Genomic DNA, 18,245 nt, shown 5'->3' on the forward strand with positions numbered 1-18,245 from the left:
GATAGGGTGGTGAACAAAGCTTTTGGTATGCTGGCCTTTATAAATCAGAGCATTGAGTATAGGAGTTGGGATGTAATGTTAAAATTGTACAAGGCCGAATTTGGAGTATTGTGTACAGTTCTGGTCACCGAATTATAGGAAAGATGTCAACCAAATAGAGAGAGTACAGAGAAGATTTACTAGAATGTTACCTGGGTTTCAGAACCTAAGTTACAGGGAAAGGTTGAACAAGTTAGGTCTTTATTCTTTGGAGCGTAGAAGGTTGAGGGGGGACTTGATAGAGGTATTTAAAATTATGGGGATAAATAGAGTTGATGTGGATAGGCTTTTTCCATTGAGAGTAGGGGAGACTCAAACAAGAGGACATGAGTTGAGAGTTAGGGGGCAAAAGTTTAAGGGTAACACGAGGGGGAATTTCTTTACTCAGAGAGTGGTTGCTGTGTGGAACGAGTTCTAGTAGAAGTGGTAGAGGCAGGTTTGATATTGTCATTTAAAGTAAAATTGGATAGGTATATGGACAGGATAGGAATGGAGGGTTATGGCTGAGTGTGGGCCAGTGGGACTAGGTGAGAGTAAGCGTTCGGCATGGACTAGAAGGGCTGAGATGGCCTGTTTCCGTGCTGTGATTGTTATATGGTTATAATTTAATTTAATGGTTTTGGATGGGATTGACAGGATAGATGTGAAGATGTGAGAATCTAGAACCTGAGAAGGGCTGTCTTAAGGATGGCAAGTTAGGAAAAAGTCAAGAAAGTTCTTTTCAAAGTGGAATTTTTAAGAATTCCATCTTTGGAATTCTGTCCTATAATCTATATATTTTTAGGATAAAGAGGAATCGAGGAGACTGAGGGGAAAAGTCAAGATGGGCCAAATAAACTGATTCTGTGCTATACTTTTCTATGACTCTATAGCTCTAACATTTGATATCTTCTTAAAATATGGCAACATTTTTATTTTTAAGGGCTGTTTTACCTTGAAGGTAGGAACTTGACCAGCAATTCCTGAAAATCTATCTTCTCTTCTTTCTTGCACTTAGTATTTCTCACTCGAGCAGAGCGCCTCTTAGCTGGTTCACCAGCCTCATCAGTAATTCGCTTCCTTTTGGAGCCTTTCTTCACCTTGTCCATGATTAAAGAGTCTGCTTAGAACAAGTTCATTTCAACAGAAAACATCAGAAATTTACAAAAGGCAACAGTAATAACTGCAAGAAGTTTACTTTGTCAATCACACTATTCTCTTAACTTCTTTTCCTATAATCATAAAAATAGAACCAGACTTGACTGCCACCAATTCATTTTACAATTTTCTAGTGGTAATGGTGAGTTTAACACGACTAGTCAAAAATCACTGTCTTGACTATAAATATTATCCTGTCAATATATAAATTAAATATATATATATTCTTAAGATATTGTGTGCCCATTATATTTTGCTTGTTGTGAATACTTCAACAGATGATACAGTAGTGCAAGATTCATATCCCTTCCATTAATCTACAATCTCTTCCAGTCCTAAAACACTCTCAGCATTGCATTTTACTGTTGCTGAAGGCATCTGTTGAGGACGACAGCCAAAAGGAAGAAATCAACAGAATGGTTAGACATGTAGCAGAACAGCATCTGGAATTCAGTTACAGAAGTGTGAGGTGCTGAACTTGGGGATGGCAAATGAGATGAAGGAATTTACATTAAGTGGAAAGATATCAAAAATATGGCAGGAAGACAAAGGGGAACACACACACAGATCCTTTAAAGTACACATGAGGGAGAAAAAGTGATGAAGGTGATTATAGAATTACTGAATACTTATCAAGGTGTGAAATAGAAGATCAGAACCAAAAGAAGAAACTATATAGCTTGCAGCAAAAATACTGTATGCAGTCTTAACATAAGAAACAAGGAGCAGGAGTAGGCCATCTAGCCCATCAAGCCTGCTCTGCTATTCTGTAAAATCATGGCTCATCTGACTATGGACTCATCTCCACCTACCCCATAACCCTTAATTCCCCTAAGATGCAAAAATCTATCCAACCTTGTTTTAAATATATATTTACTGAGGTAGCCTCCACTGTTTCAGAGCAGGAAATTCCACAGATTCACTGCTCTCTGGGAAAAGTAGCTCGTCCTCATCTCCGTCCCAAATTTACTTCCCCGAATCTTGGCGCTATGTCCCCTAGTTCTAGTCTCACCTACCAGTGGAAACAACTTTCCTGCCTCTATCTCATCTATCCCTTTTTGTACATTTCTATAAGATCTCTCATACTTCTGAATTCCAATGAGTACAGTCCCAGGAGACTCAATCCCTCCTCATAGTCTAACCCCCTCATCGCTGGAATCAACCTCCTCTGCACTGCCTCCAAAGCCAGTATATCCTTCTCAAGTAAGGAGACCAGAACTGCACATGGTTCTCCAAGTGCAGCCTCACCAGTATCCTGTACAGTTGCAGCATAACCTCCCTGCTCTTAAAGTCAATCCCTCTAGCAATGAAGCCCAACATTTCATTTGCCTTCTTAATAACCTGCTAACCAAACCTTTTGTTATTCATGCAGAAGTACTCCCAAGTCCTTATGCACAGCAGCATGCTGCAATCTTTTACCATTTAAATATTCCTATCTTCCATTTTTCTCTCCAAAGTGGATGACCTCATATTTACCAACATCGTATTCCATCTGCCAGACCTTTGCCCACTCACTTAACCTACCTATAGCTCTCTACAGACTCTCCGTATCCTCTGCGCAATTAGATTTTCCACTCAATTTAGTGTCATCAGCAAACTTAGATACACTACACTTGGTCCCCTCTTCCAGATCGTTAATGTATGTCATGAACAGTTGTAGGCCCAGCACCAACCCCTGCAGAATCCCATCTCTCTGCTTTCTGTTAGTTCTCAATCCATGGTAATACATCACCCCCAACTCAATGCATCCTTATCTTATGACCACCTTACTGTAGGAAGTATGGCAACATCAGCAAAGAATGCTATAGAGGATTTATAAGGAGATTGCAGAGTTATAACAGAGGGAGGTCGACTAGACTTTCCAAGGAATAGAACAGGTTGAACCTGCAGTCAAAGAAAAATTACTACACATCTGCAGGTTCTAAGGTAACTAATGGCTCAAGTACAAGACCTGCAGATTCTGACACGTTTGGTGTAGACTCTTTTCACTGTTTATGCTTGGCCTCAACTTACTCCTGTCATGGAGACACAGTGCTTGGTGCCTTCCTGAACGGTTCTCTGACAGATTAAGCAGTCTTGTGTTAGATGTCCATAAGCAACAGCCAGCTTCAAGAGCCCAGTGGCAGACAATCTGGCTCATTTATCAAAATTACTGAGCATGCCCAGAACCCTCAGTTGAGAAAGGACACAGACACTGGTTCACTTGTTCTGCCAGTGGATTTGGAGAATTTGGTTGAAGCAGTAATGGTAGTATCTCTGGAGAACTGCTGTACCAACATTGTTTCCTGTATTTTGTTTAATACAGAAGGGTTGGATCATTACTGCTTGGCAGACCACAAATCCATTACCAGGCACCACATCTAGGCCTTGAATATCCTTTAACCTGGCAGCCATGGATATGTTAGTGCACTCTAGGCAGTGACAGACATGGTCACTGATGTGTGCTGTCTTTGAGATATGGCTCCAGAGATACAGGATGTTATCCGTACTGACCAGAGTCTAACAGATTGTTTTGTTTTTTTGGTGGGGTCTTTGCTGTGCACTGGAGATTAAGGCTTTTTTTCTTCTAAATGCTTAGTGAAAGACCAATATTTTCAGACACGTCAGTAAAGATATCACTACCGATTTGGAGTTTAGTCTCATAGAATGCTTACATACAACTGTCATCCTTGTACAGCAACTTAACAGCCAAGGTTCAGATGATCCTGGTTCTGAAATGGAAGAAAATACGTATTGTTTCCAGCTCTCCCTATGGATTAACTCCAGCCAAGCAGAAAGTTTATTGAAGGAAGCATTGTAACAATGAAGATTAGAGGAGGGTTGGTGCAATGACCCCAATCTGCAAGCGGATCTGTGTTGGATCCATTAACAAGAATCACAACTAGCATGTGATTGTGGAGCAGACAAAAGGATTCTGACAATTTCATGAGGGACCAAATTTGTAAAGGAGATTGTAAATGATCCACCTTTCGAAAGGTCAATAAATTCTAGATCCAGTGATTGATGCTGCTCCATAGTGTTACTGTATTAGTTGCATAGTTAAGATACACTGCACTAAATAATCAGAAAGGAAAGACACATTCTCTGGAAGAGAACAGAGGATATTTTTCCCCAATCACTGAGTTATAAACCTATAACTCACTGCCTAAATGGTTTAAAACAGAAATCACCTATTGCATTAATAGGAATAGGTTAGTACTCAAGATGGCTCAACATGTTCAACAGGGATAAAATCAGACAAGTAAGTTTGCGGATGACACGAAGATTGGAGGAGTTGTGTGATGGAGCTGTAGGTTGTCGAAGGTCACAAGAGGATATAGACAGGCTGCAGAGTTGGGCAGAAAAATGGCAGATGGAGTTCAATCCGGACAAGTGTGAGGTGATGCATTTTGGAAGGACAAACCAGAAGACTGAGTACAGGATTAATGGTCAGTTACTTAAGAGTGTGGATGACCAAAGGAACCTTGGAGTTCAAATCCATACATCCCTCAAGGTCGTTGCACAGGTTGATAGGGTAGTTAAGAAGGCCTATGGGATGCTAGGCTTCATTAACAGGGGGATTGAGTTCAAGAGTAGAGAGGTCATGTTGCAACTCTACAAATCTCTGGTGAGACCACACTTAGAATAGTGCATTCAATTCTAGTCACCTCATTATAGGAAGGATGTGGAAGCTATGGAGAGGGTGCAGAGGAGATTTACCAGGATGTTGCCTGGTTTGGAGAACAAGTCATATGAAGCAAGGTTAGCAGAGCTGGGACTTTTCTCTATGGAGCGTAGAAGAATGAGAGGGGACTTGATAGAGGTCTACAAGATTATGAGAGGCATAGATAGGGTGGATAGTCAGTACCTGTTTCCCAGGGCACCAATAGCAAACACCAGAGGGCATATGTACAAAATTAAGGGAGGGAAGTTTAGGGGAGACATCAGGGGTAAGTTTTTTTTACACAGAGGGTTGTGAGTGCCTGGAATGACTTGCCAGGGATGGTGGTGGAGGCTAAAACATTAGGGGTATTTAGGAGCCTCTTGGACAGGCACATGGATGAAAGAAAAATAGAGGGTTATGGGGTAGTGTGGGTTTAGTACTTTTTTTAAGGATTGTATGGGTCGGCACAACATGGAAGGCTGAAGGGCCTGTACTGTGCTGTAGTGTTCTATGGTTCTATGCCAAGTTACAAATTGAGCACTGGAAAGCACAATTAGCTTTTTGCAACTAATCACCAATAAAGTTGATCAAAAGACGTCCTTTTCACCAAACATTTTTCAGATGATTTGAGGCTCATTTTGTTGTTGCTGAATTCTTTCACCCAACTTGGTAGCCTTGCTTTCAACAGTGCTTCAGTCCTTTTTCCTTAAATAATTTCAAACCTCTACCTCCCTCTCTTTAGCATGCAACCTGTTCAATCAAGTTTTTCATCCCAATTCCTCCTTCTGACATCTCAAGTAGATGCAACAGCAAATTAATTGAATGAGTGCGGATAAACAAGTTATTCTGTTCACCTGAACAAATTATTTTACATGTTGCACCAGCACACCACAGCAAATTCCTAATATACATGTAAATGTATATGGTGAATAAAGTTGATCCTTGAACACCTCTCTTGTATTACCCCTTCTTTGAATCCACTTCCATCCACCCTGTTGTAATAGCTTCCCCCCACATGGCTTAAGGCAAAAGCATAATGGAACACTACTGCACTTAAAAATGACAATTCAAAAATAAAACACAAAATAATTGATTCCACAAGTATTCACCCCCTCCAAACCAGTATTGAGTTTTGTGGCTAGGTCTCTATCAGCTTTCTCCATCTGGACACAGCAATTTTTCCCATTCTTCTTTGCAAAATTGCTCACGCTCTAGTTGGATTGCATGGGGATTGAGAATGAACAGCCCTTTTCAAGTCCAGCCACAAATTCTCAATTGGATTGAGATCTAGACTCTGACTTGGCCACTCCAGAACATTAACTTTGTTGTTTTTAAGCTATTCCTGTGTAACTTTAGTTTATGCTTGGGATCATTGTCTTGCTGGAAAACAAATCTTCTTCCAAGTTGCAGTTCTCTTGCAGACTGCATCAGGTTTTCCTCCAGGATTTCCCTGTATTTTGGTGCATTCATTTTACCCTGTACCTTCACAGGCCTTCCAGGGCCTGTTGCAGTGATGTATCCCACAGCATGATGCAGCCACCATCACGCTTCACGTAGGGATGGATAGATAGATAGATAGATAGATAGATACTTTATTCATCCCCACTATCTCAAAAAGCATTAATAATAGCTTTTAAAAAGTTCTTAAGTCCTGGCGGTTGAATTGTAAAGCCTAATGGCATTGGGGAGTATTGACCTCTTCATCCTGTCTGAGGAGCATTGCATCGATAGTAACCTGTTGCTGAAACTGCTTCTCTGTCTCTGGATGGTACTATGTAGAGGATGTTCAGAGTTTTCCATAATATTATTTTTTTTTATTTTTTTTTAATGATATGCAGTGTTTGGTCTGATAGCCAAAAAGCTCAAATTTGGTTTAATCAGACCATAGAATCTGCTTTCAGCTGACATACCTTATGGCAAAGTCTAGCCCATGTTTCATGAGTTTTCCCCCCAACGGTGGCTTTCCCTTTGCCACTCTCCCATAAAGTTGTGACTGGTGAAGCACCCGGACAACAGTTGTTGTATACACAGTCTCTCTCATCTCAGCCACTGAAGCTATTCCTCCTCCAGAGTTGTCATAGTTCTCCTGGTGGCCTCCCTCACTAGTCCCCTTCTTGTATGGCCACTCAGTTATTGAGGATGGCCTGCTCTCAGCAGATTTACAGCTCAGTCATATTCCTTGCATTTCTTGATGATTGACTTAACTGTACTCCAAGCTGTACTTGAAAATTTTCTTGTACCCATCTCCTGACTTGTGCTTTTCAATATCCTTTTTGCAGAGTTGCTTGGAGTATACTTTTGACTTCATGGTATCCTTTTTGCCAGGATAGTAACTCACCAGCAGTGGACCTTCCAGACACAGGCGTATTTTTACTACAATCAATTGAAACACCCTGACTACACAGAGGTCTCCAAAAATAAATCCCTGTTTGACTAACTAGGTGACCTCTAAAACCAACTGTTTGCACCAGAGATAATGTGGTGTATCATATTAAAGGGGGGGGGGGGGGGTGAATACTTATGCAGTCTATTACTTTGTGTTTTATATTTGTAACTAATTTAGATCATTTTGTAGAGATGTTTTCACTTTGACACAAAAGAGTATTTTTCTGTTGATCAGTGTCAAAAAAGCCAAATTAAATCCACTGTGATGCACTGTTGTAAAACAATAAAACATGAAAACTCTTAAGCGGGGGTGAATACTTTTTATTGGCACTATAAATGGTAATGATTCATGCTGACCTTGCACTACAACAGCTTCTGCTACACTTGGAATAGGAGTTGGAGCAGCTGGTGTAACTGTGGCTGCTGCTGACATTGTTGGTGTTGTCACCACTGGTGTAGAACTGGAAGTCGTAGGATTAGGCTGGATGACACTGACAGGTGTGCCCGCTGATGACGTCAAGAGATGCTGGGAAGGATCTCTGTACATGCAAAGATCTATCATCCTTCCAAGACCGGGGTGAGGTGGCTCAGATGATGTCAAGCTTATGTACGTAGCCAATAAGCTCTCACCCAGGCACATCCACCTGCAATAAGAAAACCATATTCAGTGACAATGTTACTTATAGTAATTCAAGTACTTAATCAGTACTGTACAGAGGTGTTCGTAAGTTGCATTAGAATAACAACAGCAAAATACAAAACGCTAATTCCATCAATAAGAGGCAGTGTTGCCAGACAGCACCTGTTCACCCTACAATTCATACTACCTATACACTGCACAACTTAATTCATGAAGCAGTTTTAAAATTTGGTTTTCATTGTGGATCTGTACTTCCATACCAACTCTACAGATAAACAAAGTGGATAAAGTTCAATTCCCTGCATTCCTCAGTAAGTAATATTTCTACTTTAAGTCTAGTTTCTCAGAAGGGAAGATAAGTAGGGCTTCAAGAATATTAAATCAATAAGGGAGAAAGGTGGAGAGACTGGAAAAAAAGTGATCTAGCTCCAAACACAAGATGAAAATTAATTTTTTTAAAACTGGTGGCAAAATGAGAATAAACAGCAGAAAAAGATAAGGATCAATCAAGAAAGAATGAAAATGTGTAAATGCCCACTTGAAATAAAGGAAATGAACAACTGCAAAAGCCAGTCAGATTAACAGCCTGTTTAGAGCTGCAGTTCAAATGATACTTTTGATACACAAGGAGTAACATCGCTGAAGCACTTTTATTCCTATGAATGGAGACTTTAACCTTCAATAAAATGTGTTCAACTTACTTCCTTTTTCATAAAAGGCTACTCACAGCTCAGAATTAAGCTATTCAGCCCATCAAGTCCATGTCAGCTCTGCACCAGAGCAACTCCAGATCCTTTCCCATATCATCAGGCAACCATTTACTACATTTAAAAGATTCCCCTCCTGTCACTCTTAATTCTCTTCCTTCTATTTTATACCTAGTTTAGTGCTTGACCCCTCTGCAAAATGGAACACCTCCCAGACCTCTCATTGTTTTATATACTTCTTTGGGATCTCCCCAAACATCTTTCCAGTAAGATGGCAATGCACTCAGTTGCAGCAGCTTCTATGGGGCAAACCAAAGGGTGTTACTGTCTTTTTTAAAAATTATTCTTTATGATCACAAGACATTCTGAACTTAAGGTACTGCACATTTCCCTATTAGTGAGTTGCTCGTCGGTGGAGAAACTGAAGGAGCTTCTCTTGGTATGGATTATGCTACTGCCTGCATCAAGAGAGGTGTCATAGGAGTCAGTGCATGAAGGCAGTGTGCAGGCCAACAGCAAGTGATCGCAAGATCCTGTGAGACATTGTTAATGTGGAATGCTGCAAGTCAGATTCACTGGTTTATTAGCAGACAGCAGGAGAACTGTGTGGCCTTGGTCATAGCAAGGACTGGGCCTCAAACCCCACTGTCTCCTGTTGACAGCCGCCCCAGAGAAAGGCGTTGGAGTTGATATGCTCCACCGGAGTGGTGGCGAAAGTGTGGCGCTCAAACTGGAGTTGTTCACTTGGCAGAAGACAAGCTGTATTGTGTTCAACTGCAGACTTGCAATATATATGGACTCAGGATCTTGGACTATATATTTTTTGTTTTACTGTACGTTACTGATATTTTACATGTGCCTGCTATCTTATATGTCTATATGTGTCTTGTGTGGTGTTTGACTGTCAGCACTGTGTTTCACACCTTGGATGCAAAATAATGCAGAGTACTGTCTGTTATTTCATGGTACTTATTTGTAACAGGGTAACGAATCACACAGCATTCACACAAACAGAGGGATTTGGGGGACTCGCACTTCAATCTCCCACGTCTGGTGGGGCTGGAGATGGTTATTCCTTAGACTTACACAGCTGACGGAACCAGAGTGTTTCATAGATGAAGGGTCTTGACCAGAAATATCAACTGCTCATTTCCCTCCACAGATGCTGCCTGACATGCTGAGTTCCTCCATAATTTTGTTTTGCTTCAGATTAGAGCATCTGCATTCTCTTGCACCTCCTAGCTAAATCTCAGCCTTGAATTATCACTCACCTTGTGCAGCAGAAGAATGAAGGGTAGAAAAGTAACAACTGGTGAATTTTCAACTAATCCGGAAACATACAATTATCTACAAGATTCTTTTTAGAAAATATACCAGCAATACAAATAATTATTCTATCCAATTAACTTACAGCATTTGCCAAAAGGTAAAAGAACACCCTGTGCGTAAATAGCAGGCCCAATGTTCCCAATGTTCTAACAGTTAAACAAGTAAATGCAGTACAATATCTAAAGTTCAAAAGTAAATTTATTATCAAATTTTACACACGCACATACATACACACACACACACAACCCTGAGATTCATCTTCTTGTAGGCATACTCATTAAATCCAATAACCATAGAAGAATCAATGAAATACCACACCAACAGGGCAGACAACCAATGTGCAAAAGACAAGCTATGCAAATACAAAAAGAAAGGGAAAAAAGGGATAGATGGGACAGACAGACAAGCAATAAATATCGAGAACATGAGATGAAGAGTCCTTGGAAGTGAGTCCATAGGCTGTGGGAACAATTCAATAATAGGGCAAGTGAAGTTATCCCTTCTGGTTTCAAAGCCTGATGACTGAAGGTAAAAACTGTTTTTGAACCTAGTGGTGAGAGTCCTGGCGGCAGCAGTGAGAAGAAAGCATGACCTGGGTGTTAGGGGATGCTGGGTGATGACGGATGCTGCTTTTCTGCAACAACGCTCCATGTTGATGTGCTCAATGGTGGGGAAGGTTTCACCCGAGGTGGACTGGGCATATCATCATGCAGAGCTTATGACACTAAAATTCAGTACTAGTTTAAAAGGATGATAAGAAAAAAAAATTTAAATTCTTGGCAATAATGAGTTCTGAAAATAAGCTGGAAAATTATAGGCCTGACATCAGCGGTTATTGTAAGGTATTTTAAAGGACTGGATATACAAGTATTTGAATAGACAGGGACTGATTAGGGATAATCAACATGGCTTTGTGCGTGGTAGGTCATGTCTAACCAATCTTAGAGTTTTCAAGGAAGTTACCAGGGAAGTTAATTAAGGTAAGGCAATGGACGTAGTCTACAAAGACTTCAGCAGGGCCTTTGACAAGGTCCCACATGGAAGGTATGTCAAGAGGTTCAGTTGCTTGGCATTCAGGATGAAGTAGCAAAATGGATTAGAAATTTGCTTCACAGGAGACACCAGAGTGGTAGTAGATGATAGCCTCTCTGATAAGTGGCGTGCCACAGGTATCGGTGCTAAGTTCATTGTTTTTTGTCAGCTATATCAATTATCTGTATGATAATATAGTAAACTGGATGTTGTAAGTAAGATAACAGATATGATAGGTCTCAAGGATTCTGGACATGCAGCCTTGGTAGTAAAGGATTTTATTTACAGAAGGCAAAGGTGGGAAAATGGCAACAGAAGCAACACTCACAATTTACAACAGTCGGATCGGCAATAAAACACACGCGTCACCACTGCCTTTTGCAGTTTAAGGTTGTACATAGGGCTCATATGTCTAAAACTAAATTATCGCGGTTATATCCTGACATTGGTCCTGTTTTGTAACAAGTGTAAAGAGGGCAAGGCTTCTCTTATTCATACGTACTGGACTTGTCCTAGTCTAGAGAAATTCTGGAGAGAAGGTTTTTTATCTTTATCCCATATTCTTAATTGTCACTTAAAACCTAACCCTCTGATTGCTCTTTTTGGTACCTTGGGTGAGGCAAACACGCATTTGAGTCCGACTAAATGTTGAACACTATCTTTTGCCTCTCTTTTGGCTAGGCGCTTAGTTCTTCTCGGGTGGAGAGATGTTGCCCCACCCACCCATGCTCAATGGCTTAATGATATTATGTCCTGTTTAGACCTTGAAAAGATTCATTATTCACTTCTCAATTCGGACATAAAGTTTCATAAGGTGTGGGGACCTTTTCTTGAATACTTTCCATAACTCCTCTTTAGATTAAGTTTATTCTTTTTTACTGTACCATAATCCCTTACTTTCAGCTTTTTTTCTGTAAGTTTTATGGGGTTTTTTGATAGGATTTGGTAGTTTTGGTAGTAGGCATTATATTTTTTATATATATTTACAGCTCTGTGGGGTTTAACATTCCGATTTAATTGTTCTTTTATATATTGTAATGGTTGACCTGGAGTTTTGTGTGGGAGGGTGGGGAGGATACTAACTTTATATGATTTTATTTAGGGCGCTTTTTCCTGATTGTTCTGAATTATATATTAGATACGTTTGTTTTGCACTGTAATAATCTCCATTTTGTTGATGGATTTTTTTTGTAGTTGTACTGTAGAAACTCAAAACAATTAATTAAAAAAACACACGCGGATAATTACTAATGAACATGGGAAAATCATGTGGGAACAAAGTACATGCACACACACACACAACCAAGGGAAAAGTCAATACGATACCCGCCCCCCCCCCCCCCCTTAACTCTGTGCGGGCACGGCTCTTATGCTACTAGGGACAATTATCAACGCTCCCAACTCTATTCAATGCACAACTCACCAATAGTTTCTCCAGTGCCGCTACTTGGCCTGGAATGAAGCAGGGTGGTCCCTCGGGGAATGCAAAAAAGAGAAAAACGTCCAGTACATTTGGCACCCTTTATAGTGCAGCAGGGCCAGAGGATCCCACCCAGGTGATTCACAGGAAGGCCAATGGCTCGGTGCCAGCAGAGTTAAGCTGCTTACAAAGGCCGACTGCCAGAGGCCAAGTACAAGGCTAATTAAAGGGGCAATGGTTAGGTATGCATTGATGGGCAAGGAGGGGTCAAATCTTGATTGGCAGGTGGCGTGTCTTTCGACCAGGTAATGAGCAGTGCTGGTATGTGACAGTCACGACCCCTCCAATACACTGGATCAGCAAATTTCCAGACAACACCAAGATTAGGTGTGTAGTGGACAGTGAGGAAGGCTTATCAAAGCCTACAGTGGGATCTGGACCAGCCAGATGAATTAATTGAAAAATGACAGACAACAGTGAAGTGTTGCACTTTGGAAGGACAAAGCAGGGTAGGACTTCCACAGTAAATAAAGGGGCACTGAAGAGCACAGTAGAATACAGATCTATAATTCCTTGAAACTGACTTCGAAAGTAGATAAGGTCATAAAGAGACCTTCTGGCACATTGGTCTTCATAAATAAAAGTACTCAGTACAGGAGTTAAGAATGTTATGTTGAAGTTTTGTATACTTTAGTGAAGGCTAATTTGGAGTATTGTATGCAGTGCTGGTAATTTACCTATAGGAAACTTGTAAGCAAGATTAAAAGAATGCACAGAAAGTTTACAAGGATGCTACCAGGACTTCAGGACCTGAGTTTTATGGAAAGGTTGAACAGCTGAAGACTTTATTCCCCAGAGCAGAGGAGAATGAGGAGAGATTTGATAGAAGTATACAAAATTATGAGGGCTACAGATAGGGAAAATGCAAGAAGGCTTTTTCCACTGAGATTAAAACTTGAGGTCATGGGTTAAGTGTGAAAGCTAAAATGTTTAAGGGGAATATGAGGGGGTACCTCTTCACTGAGAGAATGGTGACAGTGTGGAAAGAGCTGCAAGCGTAAGCTGATAGATTCACTTTTGATTTCAACATGAGAAATTTGGATAGGTATATGGACGGGAGGATTATGGAGGGCTTTGGACTGCGTGCAGGTCAATGGGACTAAGCAAATAGTCAAAGGGCCTATTTCTGTACTGTAGTGTTCTTTAGCTCTTATCCATTTCATTCATAATGCCTCTCAGAGAATTGCAACATGATCTCAATTACAGAAATTTAGGATGTTGATGGAAGGCACCAAAATTTAAAGTATTTAATTAGTTATGGTCATTATATAATACTGTCAAGATATGTTCTAACTTCATCTAGTCTTACAATTACTTAATTGCAGATTATTTACTTTCTTGATTGTAAAGGAATCTATAAAAATACCCTTTTGCTCAAAACACATGGTAGTTGAAAATAGACCAGATAGGGATTAAACATGCCAGTAGACTGCATTGGTTACATACGTGAATTGAGAGATTGGTTGTGCTAGCTGAAGACACGGCTCTTCCTCTTGAACTGCCAATGCCTGTTTACTCCTGCGTAGCTCAAGTGCTTCCTGAATCACAGCCCGAGCCTCAGCTGGATCCACATCCAAAGCATGAATGGACATATCACTAACCACAAAAAGAGCACAAATTAAGCAAATGTTAAAGTGAAAACTCGTAACTATTGCAGCACAAATGACTTTCTGTCCTTTTGTGCATTGTTTTGAATTAAGATCAGACAAGAAGAGAAAGGCCAACTGAACTTCCTCACTTTAAGATTATATCCCATGTGCAAGATCTCAACGTACAATTATGTCTGCTGGAGGTGCTTTTGACAAAAATAGGCACAAATTATAGTTATTCATCCGTACAGAATTCATCTTCATTTTTTTTTATTCCTTCTCCTTCTCGCTCCAGAAATGCATCCAAATTAAATTGCAATAACCAAAGTTAAAATGTGGCTTGATAAAGCAATCGAAAAAATTGAAAGATGGCACGGCTGATATTGTTAAAAGCCGTTTGACAGACTTGCCACACAATACAGCTAACTGGATGAGAGGGGTGGAGGTTGGGCAATAAAAATTGAATCACGAACCAAAGGCAGATAACAGCTGCTTCTGAAAATGTTTTTAAACGTTAGTGTTCTGATCTGGAGCAAGGCCCATCCTCAATACTCATTAGAAATATGGAATGATCACTCAGCAGTTAGTGCTCTATTTAAAATAAGTGATGAACAGGCAAGGGTTTTTTTGCAGAAACATACAAACATAGAATGCAGCAAGGTGATGACATTCACATGAGTGAGCTGGGGAAATATAAAACAAGAATTGTGAAGGGATTCCTTTTGCAACAAAGAATATGCACACTACATAATAAACACTACAATTATTGTTTTCATAGGATGAGAAATTGCAGGCCTAGACAGTTTTCACAAAGATTGTTGACACTGATTAGATATATTACGATATTTATTAATAAAATCTGTTAATAAATTTGTTAAAAAGTCTTTATTGACTTTGCAAATAGAAGAACAGAGGGAAAAAAAAGTTTAGCCTCAGGTGATGGCTGATATTGAATTGTATCTAATTCTGGACACCACACTTTAGAAAATTGTCTAGGGCTTTTACAGCATGTGTGGAAGGGATCAACAAGGGATTACCAAGGATGAAACTTTTAAGTATCATAGTGACTAGACAATGTGAATACTTCTTTTTGTGCAAAGATGGTGAAGTTAGGATTTGTTAGAGTTTAACAATTGGGTTAAGCACAATAGGCAGCGATTCAAACAGAGAGAGGAGAAATGGGCTGAAAATTCTATATCTGAATACACAAAGTGTCAGAAATAAGGCAGATGAGCTTGAAGCTATGGTGCGAAAGAGTAACTATGATGTTGTTGGGATAACGGAGACATGGCTGCAGGGAGATCAGACCTGGGAAATGAATGTACAAGGGTATACGTGCTATCGTAGGGACAGAAATGTGGGCAGAGGGGTTGGAGTGGCCCAGTTGGTGAGGAATGAGATTCAGTCCTTTGCAAGGGGGGACATAGGATCAGGAGAAGTAGAGTCTGTGTGGATAGAACTGAGGAACAGTAAAGGCAAAAGGACCCTAATGGGTGTTGTCTACAGGCCACCAAACAGTAGCATGGATATTGGGTGCAAGTTGAATAGGGAGTTAACATTGGCATGTGGCAAAGGTAATGTTGCAGTAGTTATGGGGGATTTCAACATGCAGGTGAACTGGGAGAATCAGGTTGGTGCTGGACCCCAGGATAGGGAGTTTGTAGAGTGCCTACGGGATGCATTCTTGGAACAGCTTGTACGAGAGCCGACCAGGGACAAGGCTATTCTGGATTTAGTGTTACGTAATGAACAGGATTTGATAAGCGATCTTGAAGTAAAGGAGCCATTAGGAAGTAGTGATCATAATATGATAAGTTTTTATCTGCAATTTGAGAAGGATAAGGGGAGCTCGGAGGTGTCAGTGTTGCAGTTGAACAGGGGAAACTATGGAGCCATGAGGGAGGAGCTGGCCAAAGTTAACTGGACGGATATCCTAGCAGAAAAGACAGTGGAACAGCAATGGCAGGTGTTCTTGGGAATAATACACAAGGTGCAAAATCAGTTCATCCCCCAGAGAAGGAAGGATTCAAAGGGGGGAAAGGGGCCACAGTGGTTGACAAAGGAAGTCAGAGATTGCATAGCATTAAAAAAAAGGAAGTATGACAGAGCTGAGGTGAGTGGGAGGACAGATGATTGGGAAATTTTTAAGGAACAACAGAACTTAACTAAAAAGGCAATACGGGGAGAAAAAATGAGGTACGAACGCAAGCTAGCCAGGAATATAAAGGAGGATAGCAAACGCTTTTTTAGGTATGTGAAGAGAAAGAAGATAGTTAAGAACAATGTTGGGCCCTTGAAGAATGAATTGGGTGAAATTGTTATGGGAAACAGAGAAATGGCAGAAGAATTTAATAAGTACTTTAGATCTGCCTTCACTAAGGAAGACACAAGCAATCTTCCAGATGTATGGATGGGCCAAGGACATAGGGTAACAGAGGAAATGAAACAGACTGACATTAGGAAGGAAATGGTGATGAGTAGACTGATGGGACTGAAGGCTGACAAATCCCCAGGTCTAGATGGTCTGCATCCTAGGGTACTAAAGGAGGTGGCCCTGGAAATTGCGGATGCATTGGTAATCATTTTCCAATGTTCCTTAGATTCAGGATCAGTTCCTGAGGATTGGAGAATGGCTAATGTTATCCCACTTTTTAAGAAAGGAGGGAGGGAGAAAACAGAGAACTATCGACCTGTCAGCTTGACATCGGTGGCGGAGAAGATGCTAGAGTCCATTATTAAAGATGAAATAGTGGCATATCTAGACAGCAGTGATAGGATTGGGCCGAGCCAGCATTGATTTACCAAGGGTAAATCATGCTTGACTAATCTATTGGAGTTTTTCGAGGATGTAACCAGGAAGTTAGACAAGGGAGATCCAGTGGATGTAGTGTACCTCGATTTTCAGAAGGCATTTGATAAGGTCCCACATAGGAGATTGGCGGGTAAAATCAGAGCTCATGGCATTGGGGGGAAGACATTGACATGGATAGAAAAGTGGTTGGCAGATAGAAAGCAAAGGGTAGTGGTGAATGGGTATTTCTCAGAATGGCAGGTGGTGACTAGTGGGGTGCCACAGGGCTTGGTATTGGGACCACAGCTGTTTACGATTTACGTCAACGATTTAGATGAAGGTATTGAGAATAACATCAGCAAGTTTGCTGATGATACTAAGCTGGGTGGCAGTGTGACATGTGATGAGGATGTTAGGAGAATTCAGGGTGACTTGGATAGGCTGGGTGAGTAGGCAGATACTTGGCAGATGACATTTAATGTGAATAAGTGTGAGGTTATCCACTTTGGGAGTAAGAACAGGATGCAGATTATTAACTGAACGGTGTAAAGTTAGGTAAGGGAGAAATACAAAGAGATCTAGGAGTCCTTGTTCATCAGTCACTGAAGGTGAATGAGCAAGTGTAGCAGGCAGTGAAGAAGGCTAATGGAATGTTGGCCTTTATTACAAAGGGAATTGAGTACAAGAGCAAGGAAATCCTCTTGCATTTGTACAGGGCCCTGGTGAGACCACATCTGGAGTATTGTGTACAGTTTTGGTCTCCAGGGTTAAGGAAGGACATCCTGGCTGTAGAGGAAGTGCAGCGTAGATTCACGAGGTTAATTCCTGGGATGTCTGGACTGTCTTACGCAGAGAGGTTAGAGGGTACATGATGGAATTAAGGAGACTGAGAGGGGATCTGATTGCAACATATAAGATTAGTAAGGGATTGGACAAGATAGAGGCAGGAAATATGTTCCAGATGCTGGGAGAGTCCAGTACCAGAGGGCATGGTTTGAGAATAAGGGGTAGGTCATTTAGGACAGAGTTATGGAAAAACTTCTTCTCCCAGAGAGTTGTGGGGGTCTGGAATGCACTGCCTCGGAAGGCAGTGGAGGCCAATTCTCTGGATGCTTTCAAGAAGGAGCTAGATAGGTATGTTATGGATAGGGGAATCAAGGGATATGGGGACAAGGCAGGAACTGGGTACTGATAGTAGATGATCAGCCATGATCTCAAAATGGCGGTGCAGGCTCGAAGGGCTGAATGGTCTACTTCTGCACCTATTGTCTATAGCAATTTGAAGTTTTTGATGAAATATGTAAATGTTTCCACAGTCAGAACGATTGGCGACAAAAGACACAATTTAAGCTAACTGTCAACAGAATCAGAGGGGACACAAGATAAAAAGATGATCCTGCAGTGTTTAAAATTGGAAAATATCAATAAAAAAACCTTTCATACAACAACTGGACAAGCTCAAAAGGGAAAGGG

General features: G+C 40.8%; 1 protein-coding gene across 2 annotated transcripts in view; it reads right to left on the reverse strand.

The window, feature by feature from the left end:
- Positions 1-18,245, reverse strand: part of cabin1 (calcineurin binding protein 1) — a 564,595-nt gene that overhangs the window by 493,204 nt on the left and 53,146 nt on the right. For both annotated transcript variants that reach the window (XM_073055615.1, XM_073055613.1), the window contains exons 7-9: positions 13,839-13,988; positions 7,562-7,848; positions 973-1,138 (exon numbers count right to left, since the gene is read on the reverse strand). In XM_073055615.1, coding sequence (XP_072911716.1) covers positions 973-1,138; positions 7,562-7,848; positions 13,839-13,988 — 603 coding nt within the window. The remainder of the gene's footprint in view (positions 1-972; positions 1,139-7,561; positions 7,849-13,838; positions 13,989-18,245) is intronic.

This window comes from Hemitrygon akajei, chromosome 9 (assembly GCF_048418815.1).
Source record: "Hemitrygon akajei chromosome 9, sHemAka1.3, whole genome shotgun sequence".
Lineage (NCBI taxonomy): Eukaryota > Metazoa > Chordata > Chondrichthyes > Myliobatiformes > Dasyatidae > Hemitrygon > Hemitrygon akajei.